At 36.9% G+C, this 13,131-nt stretch overlaps 1 protein-coding gene across 2 annotated transcripts in view; it reads left to right on the forward strand.

The window, feature by feature from the left end:
* TOP2B (DNA topoisomerase II beta) overlaps nt 1-13,131 on the forward strand; it is a 60,612-nt gene that overhangs the window by 26,293 nt on the left and 21,188 nt on the right. For both annotated transcript variants that reach the window (XM_048301773.1, XM_048301782.1), the window contains exons 9-18: nt 2,677-2,778; nt 2,860-2,997; nt 4,570-4,708; nt 7,877-8,034; nt 8,748-8,873; nt 9,557-9,667; nt 9,749-9,854; nt 10,053-10,162; nt 12,567-12,659; nt 12,754-12,868. In XM_048301773.1, coding sequence (XP_048157730.1) covers nt 2,677-2,778; nt 2,860-2,997; nt 4,570-4,708; nt 7,877-8,034; nt 8,748-8,873; nt 9,557-9,667; nt 9,749-9,854; nt 10,053-10,162; nt 12,567-12,659; nt 12,754-12,868 — 1,198 coding nt within the window. The remainder of the gene's footprint in view (nt 1-2,676; nt 2,779-2,859; nt 2,998-4,569; nt 4,709-7,876; nt 8,035-8,747; nt 8,874-9,556; nt 9,668-9,748; nt 9,855-10,052; nt 10,163-12,566; nt 12,660-12,753; nt 12,869-13,131) is intronic.

Raw genomic sequence — 13,131 nt, forward strand, 5'->3', positions numbered from 1 at the left:
CAGGTGAGGAGCTCATTCCAGCTGTTAATTATCACTGTTTGCTGAAAGCTTTTTGTTTCTGCATCTGGATAAATTTCAGCCAGCCATAACTTTCCCCCCCACCTTTTTTAAACTTGCTATAAATTCCAAACAATTTTTTTTTGGGTTGCTGGTGTGGTTTTTTTTGAGGGGTGTTTGGGAGGTCAGGCAGTATGTTGAGGTGCAACTCCCTTGTTTAGTTCTTGTAAATTTGTTACCTTGGTCAGCTCCCCATTTATTCAAAATTTTGCCATAGTAGACCACCACAGACTTCAACTTCAAGCTCTGATACAGCATTTGAAGGAATGTTTACAGCTATGAGAGTTGTACAGATAACCTGTAGTGAGACTTGTAAACTGATTAAATGTGGTCTTCTCAAGTTCTGAATTTCAAATAGTGCCTGTGGTAGAAATTGTAGTAGAAAGTTCAGCTATTAACATAGCAGTGTAATGATAACTTTAATATGGTGGCACTGTTAACTGTAATACTACTAATCATTTTAGCAGAAATGCTGAGCCTACACAGTTGCAGTGTTAGAAGGTAGACTTGCATGAAGGGAGAATCCCAACCTGTTAAAATTTGCTGGAGTTCAGCAAGAAATTCAGGATTATTGTGGATTTTGGATTTATTTTCATAAAATAAATATAATAAAAAAAAAAGAAAAAGAAAATACGATTGAAATTGCATAACTAATTAAATGAAAACTTCAAATTTATAGTTAGCTTCTGAATTTTTCTACCATGTCAACCATTTATCTGTCCACAGAATTTAAATATGGCTCACCTCCAAATAGATGGAAACTGTTGGCTATGATAAGAATAGAATGTGTATAGGAGGCAGTCAAAGCTTCATTTTTAAGATTTTTGTTAGCACTTAATTAGAGACCTTTGCATCCTGAAGTTTGCAAGACTGGGATTCTGTCGTTACCTTCTGGAAAAAGAAGGTTATGCAGTTCTAGCGCTCTTTTCCCATAATTCAAAAGTTGTAGTAATCTTTGGCAGCCCTCTGGACTCGGAGAGTATTTTTGCCTTTGTGTCTTGTATGGAATTGTTCTGACAGCTGGGGCAGTTCCAGGCTGTTCTGGTCCCATAGTGGGTACATTTGCCACCTGCTGGTGAAATGGTTGGGAGGGCCCCAGCTCTGAGCTCTGAACATCCCTCACTCACAGCTGCGCACTTAAGAGTGGACTTGGGAATGGGGAACTGCTGTAATAACTAGTGTCTCCTAAGAACAAGAATTACTGGTAAATTGCTGGTTTTCTTGATATGTCAGATGCTACTTCTAGCAAAATTTAAAAATTGCTAAAGTTTTAAATGCAAAAATATACTGAGATGTTCCTGTAAGCACAAGTTTTCAGTAATGTGATGAGTAAAAGAAATGCATTTCAAGACTGCCACTCAAGTGTGGAATGATTTTGAAATGTGTAATTTGGTATTTTGCTGTAAGAGCTTTTCTTTACAGTTCAGAAATGGATTTATTTTTCTTTAAAGTGGCAGGATATTGATAGATGAGCTTTCAATTGAACTCTCTCTCTGTTGAAACTCTGTCATCCATATGTGGATAAAAACAGTTGTGTTCTAATTTTGACAGCTTTTGGGGTTTGGATGTGGGTTTTTTAGTTGGTTGGATTTTTTAGAAGAAATGCCATGAGAAAAGACTTTATATGGTGCTTCTAATGGTTTGTGTTGCTGTTCCAGTAGATGACTCTAGGAACTGACAGAAACCATAGATGGTTTCTTTGAAGTGCAAGTACTGGTTTGGTTATGACTAATAATATTTACTAGCTTAACCATTTTGGTTTTATCTACTCTGTTTTTTTGGTTTTTTTAATCTCTGTGTTCTGCATGAAGCTGTGAACACAGCTGCTATCTCATCAATTCAACTTCTTTACATCTTCAGTCTTTTCAGATGCATATACTGCCTTAAAATGTAGAATCCTAACTTTTGGGGTTTGATTGCTAGTTGTTTTCCTCTTTTTGGCTGCTGTTTATTCTTGGTTTTGTTTTCTCTTACTTATTTCTTATCTATCCTATACTTCCTCGTACCCATCTAAAGCTTTTTTTCCTTCTCTGTTCTGTTTTAAAAACAGCTTTAAAGAAGGAGCATTTTTCTGTTTGTGACTTCATGATGAAGGTCTCCATAGCCATGTGTTCTTTATTTTGTCTGTCCTAATGCAGACTGGTCTGAACAGGAACCAGTATTTAGTCTGTATTTTTTGTAAGGTGCTAACTTACCTAAAGCAAAGGTGACCTGTGTAAAATATGGAGTGGTGAGTTTGGTATGTTTTCACTTTATGGGATATCCCTGCATCACTCCACTTTTTGTTACAAGATTTCAGTCAAGTATTATGAACTTCCTATGACAGCCACTAGAATTTAACATTTTATTAATATTTTGGCCTTTTTCTCTACAAATTTAAAAGGAAGGCATTTGAGTAATTGATGTTTTAACTTCTGTCATCCTCACTTGAATGAAGACTAAATGATGTGGAAGAGAAACTTTAAAACAGATTTTTCTATCTTATGCTGCAACTCAGTGTGCATGGATTTCTATATTTGAGTATGACTACAGGAATTTTGTTAGTGCAGCTAAAAGCTGTTAGGAAAGTCAATGGCTATTTTGTTTATTGTTTGTTTTTTTTTCTCTTCTCTCATTCAGGGTGGTAGGCATGTTGATTACGTGGTGGATCAGGTTGTGGGCAAACTGATAGAAGTGGTGAAAAAGAAGAATAAAGCTGGAGTTTCAGTCAAACCATTTCAGGCAAGTAACTTTATACAAAAATGTTGAAAAAGTTGAATGTGGGAATTTTGTTGAGTAAATTGGTTTCTATGTTTTCAACAGGTGAAGAACCATATATGGGTTTTTGTTAATTGCTTGATTGAAAACCCATCATTTGATTCCCAGACAAAGGAAAACATGACATTGCAGCCTAAAAGTTTTGGGTCCAAGTGCCAGCTATCTGAGAAATTTTTTAAAGCAGTAAGTAAAGCCTTCTTTTTTTTTTTTTCTCCTCTGTGAATCAGGAATTGACACACTGGACCAAGTATATGTGTGCTTTGTAGCAGAAGATTAGGTATAGTTCATTATGTACTTCAGTGACATTTGCATACTCTGGAAATGGGGTGAAGGAACTTCTGTTCATTCTCTGGTCTTAATAATGGATGCAATGACTGTGTTTTGACTGTTGCCCTGGATTTCAAAGTGAGTTTCACCTGATCAACTTGTTTGTTGGAGATTCTGGTATTTACATGGGTGATATGAGTTGGACTCTTAAAATCTAAACATAGTCATTGACCAATGTTTTTTGTGTTAAAATATTTTTCTGAACTTGAGAATATTGTATACCTTACTCTTTGGTATCAGTCCTGTTTCACTGGAGTGAAAAGAGAGGGAGAGGATATGTCACATTTACTTGTTCTTCCAGTAATCAAGGAAATGCAAAATGGTGCCTGTAGTACTCAAGGTGATCATTATTGTCGAGCAGCAAGTTTAAAAAGTTTTCTGTAGATGGGCTAAGAATTTCTGTTCTAAATGAATGTATTTGTAGAAATACATCAGAGAGGGTTTACCTCTACTACATTTTCATACAATGAAGAGAAAGTAGAATTCTGTTAGCCAGAACTCTTTATACTAAGTCCTATTTAGCACCAGTATCCTAAAATGAAACTCCAGTAGTAAGGAGAACAGTGCCACTGCTAATACTCCTGGCATCAAAACTTTACTGATTGTATAGTGTTTTATTATTCTAATTCTATGTTATGGGTGACGTTCCTATAGAATTTAGAGGGGAAAAAAATAACTCAGCAGTCTTGTATAACGAAATCTGAAGAATGAATGCATGCTGTATTACCATCAGCAGGTTTGATTTATAGTGTTTCTAATATTCCCAGGAGTAAACACTGATTTCCAGATGCATTAAATGTGCTGCACAATCTCAACAATGAATGCTGTATTATGGGGGATAATTAAAAGCCAAAGCTCACAGTATTTCACTCCATCTGTGTTTTCTTTTGATGTGAAACAAAATCTAAAGCAGTTTTAGTTTAGAAAATATACTATATGCTATTTTTGTTGCAGATGTGTTTCTAGAGTCAGTATCAGATTATCAAGTGGTTGGTAGAAAGCTCATTCTCAAATAGTTTTGGTTGTCTTTCAGCCATTTTCAGTCATTTCCAAAGAAAAATTAAATGGTTGTAAATATCCTGTAAAGATTCTTTTTGCTCTCAAAATCCAGGAAACAAGTGCTTAGTACCTAAAATGTCTCAGCGCATCAACTACACAACCTCTTGTTAGGTCTCAGACCTCGTTTGCTCTTTCCATCAGTTATGTAACTGGTGGAAAAGGAAGCTCCTTTTGTGTTGTGTTTTGGTTGTAAATGCATGAAGTGCTAAATAGTAAGGTGTGTGTTAATTCCTTGACCTTTCATATGTTGCAGTTTTTAAAATGTAGAGGACTTTAGAAACAGTGTTAATGATTCAAAACTGAGATGTAGGAAATCTGCTATCTGAAGCTTTATTTTTCTCATCCACAATTCTAATTTGTTGCTTGTAGGCCTCTAACTGTGGTATCATAGAGAGTATTTTGAATTGGGTCAAATTTAAGGCACAAACTCAACTGAACAAAAAATGTTCATCAGTGAAACACAGTAAAATCAAAGGCATTCCGAAACTGGATGATGCTAATGATGCTGGTAAGAGCACTTATTTTTAATTTCTTTAATGTTTCATAAATTTTTCACAGACATGACAATTTGAAACCTGACTTATATTTCTTATCCATATGTGGTTTTTAATAAAAATCTTTCTTGTTTTCTAAACCTCCTGGAGCTAGAATTCAAATGTGATGGTGAGTTTGGTATCAGGAACACTGTCCTCTTTAGGGAAGAGAATTAATAACACTGAACAAAAATGGCAGTCTAGGTTGGTATTGGGAGGGTGTAAATCTCCTAACTGTGGTTTCCTGCTAAATAGTGTTTCCAGTATTCCATTTTGGAGGTGAGTGGTCTTCTTGACCTTTCTAATGTAGAAAGATCAGAATCTTTATAGGGTCAGAAGCTGTAGGAAGTAAATCATGTAGTGTGCAGACCTGAGGGAACGGTTCAAGAGACTTTTTTCATTAGACTTTAAATGCCATTAGGCTCCTGTCTGGGAATATAGGGCAAACTGGCAATCTCTGCTGGCTTGCTTCCTCAGCACAGACAGGGATCAGGATCAGCTGGCAGTCTTTGTGCCAATAGCAATGAGATGGGAGTTGTTCTGGAAGGATTTGAGGGGCACACGTGGCTAAAGAGCTCAAAATGTTGTCGGTCTGTGTTAATTTTAGTTGGGTTTTAATACATCCTCACATTAAGCAAAGGTAGGGAAATTGAAATGAAGTAGGTGGGTGGGCTGAGTAGCTAAAAGCATGTAAGACTGATAAGGAGGCTTGGTTTTGGTTGGGTTTTTTGTTTGTTTTGGGGGGTTTTTTTGTGCTTCAGCATCCAAACCAGAGATGACTTGATGAGATGATGATAAGATGCTTCTAATTTTCCTCCCTTTCTTGTTGGTTCCTTGGTTATTAATTTTTTTAATGGAGTTTCTTCAGTATTTAATTACTTTTTTATTTATTCAGATGTCAGGTTTTGCCTCAAAAGTTGATAGTTGCATCTACTCTAGTATTTTGTCTGTGGAATTTTCACTCCTTACTCAGATATATGTCCCTGATATTTTTTTTTGCTGAAAAGATTGTGTGCTTGGAGAAATGATATGTTTTCATGGATATCAAGCCTAGTGCTCCTAGCAGATATAATGAATGATTTTGGACACACTTTCTTCGTAGTTTTTTTAGCTCTGCTTTGGAGACCAGGCTTCAAAATAATTTCTTACTCATTTTTTTGACTGGGGGTGAGGGGAAGGGAGAATCTCTAACAGGGGAGCTAATAAAATTTTCTATTGCTTTTCATCCTGAAACTTCCTCAGCTAAGAAGGCATGTAGGGATTCATTTGGGCTAAAGCTTTGCATGGCTTAAATGCCTGTTACCCAGGTATTTCTCTGATGCCTAATTACTGTTTCATGTTGAGGGAACTCTTCATCTGCTGAGGAGGCTTAGCCAGGTATTGGTTTATTGAAATTCTGGAAGATACTGGATTTCTGACATTGAAGGCATTGCACATTCTGGGTGGACACAGGAAGTGCAGCAGGGAGAGAACAGGCTCTGGCCACAGACACATCGGACTTTAGTTATTCCTCTGGTTTTTAGATTTTATCTTTACTTCAAGAATGAATTTGTAGCTGAGGTCCAGCATCCACAGGTTTCTTGTGTCCCTGGTATCCCTGAGCGTTTTAGTCATTGCCAGTTTGCTTAAGAACAGGAGAGAGGTGTATCTCTAGAGTGATGCACTTGCTGCAGATTTCTTCCTCCTTCTCTGTAAAGAAAGGGTCCTATACCTGGTCATTCTTGCTTTCTTGTGATCTTGAGCAGCTGTACATAATTCTGTGGCTTGTTGGAGGAGAAGTAGAAATCAAAGCAAAAATTAAGAATATAGGATTGTAAGGGAGCAGCTAGATTACTAAATCAGGTGAAGCATAAAAGCATTTTTTGAACCTGTCAGTTCATGTAGTTTTGTCTTCGAGTTCTTTAGAGCTATGCTCAGCAAAATACCTGGAATGTTGTATTTCCGTGAAATTAATTGCTACTGATTGCATCCATTCCAGAAGAAAGTCAACCTGGGTGACGTTCAGATGTGTTTTCTGTAGTTCATTTATGAAAAATATTGGCTCTTATATATTCTAAAACAGCACACTGGTGTTTTTCTAAGTATTTGGCATCCACCTTGCTGGTAGGTAGTCACTGACAGTGTGAATAACTGCCTTAGATTGTATTAAGCCACACATCTTGATTCAGAAAACCAAAGATGCTGAATGTAAGTTCTGTGTAATAGGAAGTATGGGCTGGTTTTTACCTACCAGGTAAAGGCAAATTACAGCACACATTTTAAATGCCAGTATATTCAAAACTTCCTTATTAGCAGTAGGTGAGACTCAACCAGCTTGAAGATTTTTTGGATTCTTTCTTAACATAGGCCTTGATAAAATAGCAAAAATACTTAATGAACATTTGCACTGTTTTAAAAGGGTGGGTTCCTTTTTTCAACCTGCTTGTTATTTAGAACGTCTATTCCACTGCTGCAGTTGCAATAGGCAGAACATAAATGTCATTCCAATTTTGAGCACACAGGCAACAAGATGCTGTGTCTTGTAGAATCAAAATTACACTGTTAGTAAAGATTTATTTTTCTGTTTGAGAAATTTGTGAGGTATAATAAGTGCAAATGTTCTCATCGTTTGAGCTTTTCTGACATGTTCTTCGTACAGTTGTCTGGCTTTAGATGATAGACAATAAAAAAGGGAACCCACAAAAGTGTGATTTAACAAATTACTTTTTAAAATATGCTGTAAGCAAAGGGAAAATGCAGAATGGGAAATAACTCCTGTATGTAACTCAGGCATGCATAATGTATGTGTATAAGAAATTTGCAGCTAGCAAAACGCAATGGTAAAGGTAGAGAAGCAATCTGTCCTTTTTTGTGCAGACATGTAGCAACCATTATATAAGATGTGCCACCATTGCATCCCGTTTTGCCTGTTTTGCTCCTTGTCCATAGCAATCCATAGTATGCTATGTATCCTTAGCAAGGATACTCATTGCTGTGCCATTTTAGTGGTATGAAGGCCATCCCTAGGAAGAGAAATTCAGCCTACCTACATTAACTGATGAGAGGAGATTAACTGTAGAGTAGGAAGAATTAAACTGTATTTCTTTCATTTGAGTTACACGTCCTGGCTTTTTGCCTTCCCTCTACTTCTTCTTGGCCTGCAGGTGGCAAACATTCCTTGGACTGCACGTTGATATTAACAGAAGGAGACTCGGCCAAATCTTTAGCTGTCTCTGGCCTCGGTGTAATTGGTAGAGACAGATACGGAGTCTTCCCACTCAGGGGCAAAATTCTCAATGTCCGAGAAGCTTCTCACAAACAGGTATGTAGTTCTGTCCTTCTCCTTCTGCTGACAAATGGGTGTCCTCCTGTTTATTCTTGATTTCTAGATTTACACCTTCATATTTTAATTTTTAATTTTTTCATGAGTTTTGTGACTGGGATTTCATAGAGTACCAGCTGTTTTGAAGCCTGAGATAAGGCTTTCAATATTAACTGTAGTAGTGCAGTACTGGGATGATAAAGTTCATTTCTTCACAAGTGAAAGGAAATCTTGCTATGACTCATATTCACATTTCACATGAGTACTTAAGACCCCTAAAACTTTGTATTTTCTCCATTGCCATGTGATTTCATGGACTCACAACATGAGTCAGCAGCCAGCAGCATTACCTCATCACATTACTCCTGTTGCCACCCATAATTTGTCTGTAATAAGAGGTGTGCTGCACATGCCCATAAAAACAGTGGAGAAAGAAGGCACATTTGTGAGATGACTTTTTGTTACACCTGCAGTTTTCTCCCAGCTTTCCCAATCCAAAGTGCTCTGTCTGTAGCGGAGAAAGAGAGTGGTGCAGTCTTGAGAATTTGCAAGTAACAGAAGAAATCATTACAAGTGCAAAGACTTGAAGGGGTGGGAATAAAAAGCTTATAAAGTTGAGGTCAAGGTGCATTGAAAAAGTATCTATAAAGCAAGACTGAGATGTTTCTGAACCTCTGCTTTTTACACTGGCTGCAAAAATAACTTTTGTACAGATTATGGAAAATGCAGAAATCAACAACATCATCAAAATAGTTGGACTACAATACAAGAAAAGCTATGAAGATCCAGAATCTCTGAAAAGTTTGAGATATGGAAAAATTATGATCATGACAGATCAGGTAAGTCTGAAATTCACAGGTTTTAATCTACAGAGCTTCTTACAGTGTGTTTTGCTGCAATTTCATAGGTTATGAGATTTCTTTAAGGGATTAATTTATTTATATATATTGTTTTGGTTGCTCTAAAAGCACAACTGAACTTTGCTGCACAAAATAGCAAGAAGTCGAAGTATTAATAAAAACATACTACTGATAATTCAAAAATATGCTGAAAGTAAGGACAAAAGTAGACAATAAATGAGGTGGTATTTCTAGCAAGTCAGGTAGAGACAAGAATGTAGGCAATTATTTTTGGAAAATCTCATGATTGAGCTATCAAGCTTCGTGCCACCAGTGAGAACTGTGGCCAGGTTCGGCTTTTTTCTGCAAAAATTCAACTCTCTGGTGTCTGGGAGAGCTGTCTAGCTCTCAGCAAAAACATGCCACAGGCAGAGAAACTTTGAACAGCAACCATGCACTTGGCTTGGAAGAGATCATTAATAGCTCAGGGACAGTGACATTCACAGGTGGTTATTTCATACCCAGGTCCAGTTTGAAATCCAAATTAAAGCCAACTGTTCCTTTCTATGCTTTCTATCATCAGACATTGTGTTGATGTATTCAGGCCACTGAGTGGGTTTTTTGGTGGTTTTGGGAATCTGGTATTTTGTAAGATTGCCTCATGTTATCGTGTTCTGATTCAGGATCAGGATGGATCTCACATAAAGGGCTTGTTGATCAATTTTATTCATCACAATTGGCCATCACTGTTGAAACATGGTTTTCTCGAGGAATTCATCACCCCTATCGTGAAGGTATGGGTTCTGTTACTGAGATTTTATGGATTACTTACAGCACAACAGAAATGTTGATTTTGTTTGTTTGTTTTTTCAAAGGCAAGCAAAAATAAGCAAGAACTTTCGTTCTATAGTATTCCTGAATTTGATGAGTGGAAAAAGCATATGGAAAATCACAAAGCATGGAAGATTAAATACTACAAAGGTTTGTTTAAAAACAAATATGTGAACCCTATGAATAAATGATAATGATAATAAATGGGTGGTGTGAAGTTTTATTTATGGCTGTTTTCATGATAGTATCTTACATAGTGATTTTATAATATTCCCAGTAAAATAAAAGGGGTAAAATAATAAAACTTAAATTTTGAACATTGAGTAACTATTTCTGTTTATTGTACAGGATTGGGTACCAGCACTGCTAAAGAAGCAAAAGAATATTTTGCTGACATGGAAAGACATCGGATCCTTTTTCGATATGCTGGGCCTGAGGATGATGCTGCCATTACACTGGTAAGAACTCACAGCAGTGCTTCCATATGATATGTTTTAGTTTTCATTGGGTTGTTTTGGGTTTTTTTGTGTACCTGAAAAAGTACTTTGGGCAGAGAAAGAGTCTTTTGGAAAATGTTTTAAATTTTGGAATAAGCTTAATCCACACCACAAAGTGAGCTCTACCTTCTGCTTTTAGCTTTGATAATTTTGTGTGATGTGAATATCAAGAAATGTTACAGTCAGAATTTCTTTTAAAGACAGAACATACAAAAAGTACTTAGAGTAAGGCAATAGAGCCCAAACAAATTATGTTTCACATCTGCTTAGGGGTCTGTATTTTGTTTCTGAGCAAGTAAGATCAGATAAATATTGTTTATTCATTGAAGATCTATCAGTGTGTTATATATGTATTCATGCATGTGCTCTACATATTTGAAGTTTTGTAGATAGTTTTGTGCAGGAAAATACTTGTGTTTCAAAGAAGGCTTGTGGAAGGACAAAGTATGAAGTGTCTGGAATGAAGCTGTTTTCTCAAGAAATATTTCAACTTACATCTACTTTAATTTGCTATTTTAGTTGTAGGTGACATTACAGAGAAAAAAACGGGTAGGAGAGAAAAAAAAGGAAAATGGAAAAATACTCATCTTAGACAAAACAACTTTTTTCTTATACTGTGGGTACAGTAAAATGTGTGGTTTTACTAACAATTCTGATCTCTATTTCTGCAAAGAGACCTCCATACACAGGCTGGTGTAGGGAGGCCATGTTGCCAGTTATGGCTGATCCTCACTGTTAGGTAAATAGTATTCTGTCAGTCTGGGAGGAAGCTGTTCACCTCTGTTACACCTCAGCAACTACCAGCTAGTGCTGGAGCTGTATACAGAAACTTCACTTCTACTTCCACCTGCATTTCCTGTGCTGGTCACTGTAATCCCAGCCCCAAGTTTGCCTCTGGGTGGTGTGTGATTACAGGCCCTGCTAGGCCTCATGATAGCTGTAATCTAGGAAAGCAAAAACTATTTCACAAAGCAAATTCCTCAGCATTCTGAAGAACTCCTTTGCTAGTAAATGAAGTATTAGAATAGCAGTTTTAAGTGGAGAAACAGAAAAAATCCCCTTCTTATTATATTTAGGAATAAATATTTGAGAACAGCTCTTAATTCTATTAATTCTATTTTTATTCTATTGAAATAATTTTTATGCTGATCCAGCTCTTGGTCATTTGTCACTTCAGTGGTCTAGAAAAGGTATAGATAAACTGAAAGGAGCCAGAAGAAAATGCTAACAATTTAGTCATGTTTTTTACAAAAGCGTAATCTTAAATTTTCAGATGTCTGGTGTTGTGAGTTATCAAGGTTTGTTCACAAATGAAGTCAGTCTGATGTAAAACATAGTGATATCGCTCAGTCCGTTTCTCAGAAACTTAAGTTAGATTTAATATTTATTACACAACATTGTGTCTCCAAGGAATTGAAACTATTCATTGAGCTCCTTTGGAGTGCTCCAGTCAGAGTCCTTTGAAAAAGATGGTGCTGATGACCGTGTTCTCATGCAGGAGAGTGGTTAAAATCAGGACATGATGGAGTTTCTGTATCTTACTCCCTGAGAAAAAAATGCAATACCTCAGCAACTCATAGAATTTCCCCAAAGTAGTCAAAATCTTGCTTAAACCACATACTCAGTTTTTATGTCTTCTTTTCGGAGAAGAAACTCACTGGAGGGAAACTCTGTTTCTGTGACACCACAAAGTCAGAACATTCCTGTGTCCTTTTGTAGTGATAAGTGGTTGCTGGAAAGTGATGCCTTGTCATCATGAAGGCTGAGGCCGTCAGTCAGCTGGCACAAACTCTGGCTTAGGCTTTTTGTGCAGTGTCAATTTTGTCAGGTTGTCAATTTTCATAAGAGGACTAGGGATGGCCAGTCAGGAACAGCTACAAGTTATTGACAGAGCAAAGAGGGCATGGAGAGGACAAGAGCGGGATGTTTTTTCTAATACCTTCAGTTGATTTTCTTGATGAGAGCTGATTATAGCTCAGTCTGAATGATGAACCCAACCTTAAAGCTGTGTGGGGAAAGACCTTCAAACCCATGTGTCAAAGCACAACTCTGACGTGAAAAGGGGGAAGAAGAATGATAAGATTTGTCTAAATGTGTGCAGATTTCAGGAAAGCAATATCAGTTTAAATTGCAATCAGTGAGAGATCTGTCATTTCAAAAACACCTTGTGCAAAAATGTCTGAAAAGTCATGTACTGGGACTGCTCCTTAAATGTAATCGTTAGTTATATGGATTAGCTTGCCCAAATAAGCCTTTGTGAATACTTCATCAGAAAGTTCAATATACTTAAAATTCTGACTAAAGTAACATACATTTGCACAAACATTTATATGGTGATACTTTAGTGTACTTGGAATCTTTCCAGGCCTTCAGTAAGAAGAAGATTGATGACCGAAAAGAATGGTTAACAAATTTCATGGAAGACAGGCGACAGCGTCGACTACACGGCCTTCCCGAGGTGAGTTCTAAATAATAGTCATAAATCTGCCAGGTGAGATTTAAATGTAATGTAGTTTTTGTATTGAATGAATAATGTATGTGGTTTTTTTCAGCAATTTTTATATGGTACAGCAACAAAACATTTGACTTACAATGATTTCATTAACAAGGAGTTGATCCTTTTCTCAAATTCAGACAACGAGAGATCTATCCCTTCCCTTGTTGATGGTAAGCTGATAATTCATTATGATTTGTTGGAATATTCCCGTTTATTGATGGTTTTTAAAGCTGTGATTTGTGTTGGAATCAATGCATTTAAGTAGAGAGCATAAGAACTTCCATGTATGTGTTTGTTAACATATCATCATAACAATGGTGTCCTGGGTGCATTAGGAAGAGCATTGCCAGGGGGTCAAGGGAGGTGATCCTGCCCCTCTACTCAGCCCTCAGATGTGAGGCCACATCTGCTGTGTCTGTGCAGTTCTGGGGTT

The sequence above is a fragment of the Corvus hawaiiensis genome, chromosome 1, assembly GCF_020740725.1.
Source record: "Corvus hawaiiensis isolate bCorHaw1 chromosome 1, bCorHaw1.pri.cur, whole genome shotgun sequence".
Lineage (NCBI taxonomy): Eukaryota > Metazoa > Chordata > Aves > Passeriformes > Corvidae > Corvus > Corvus hawaiiensis.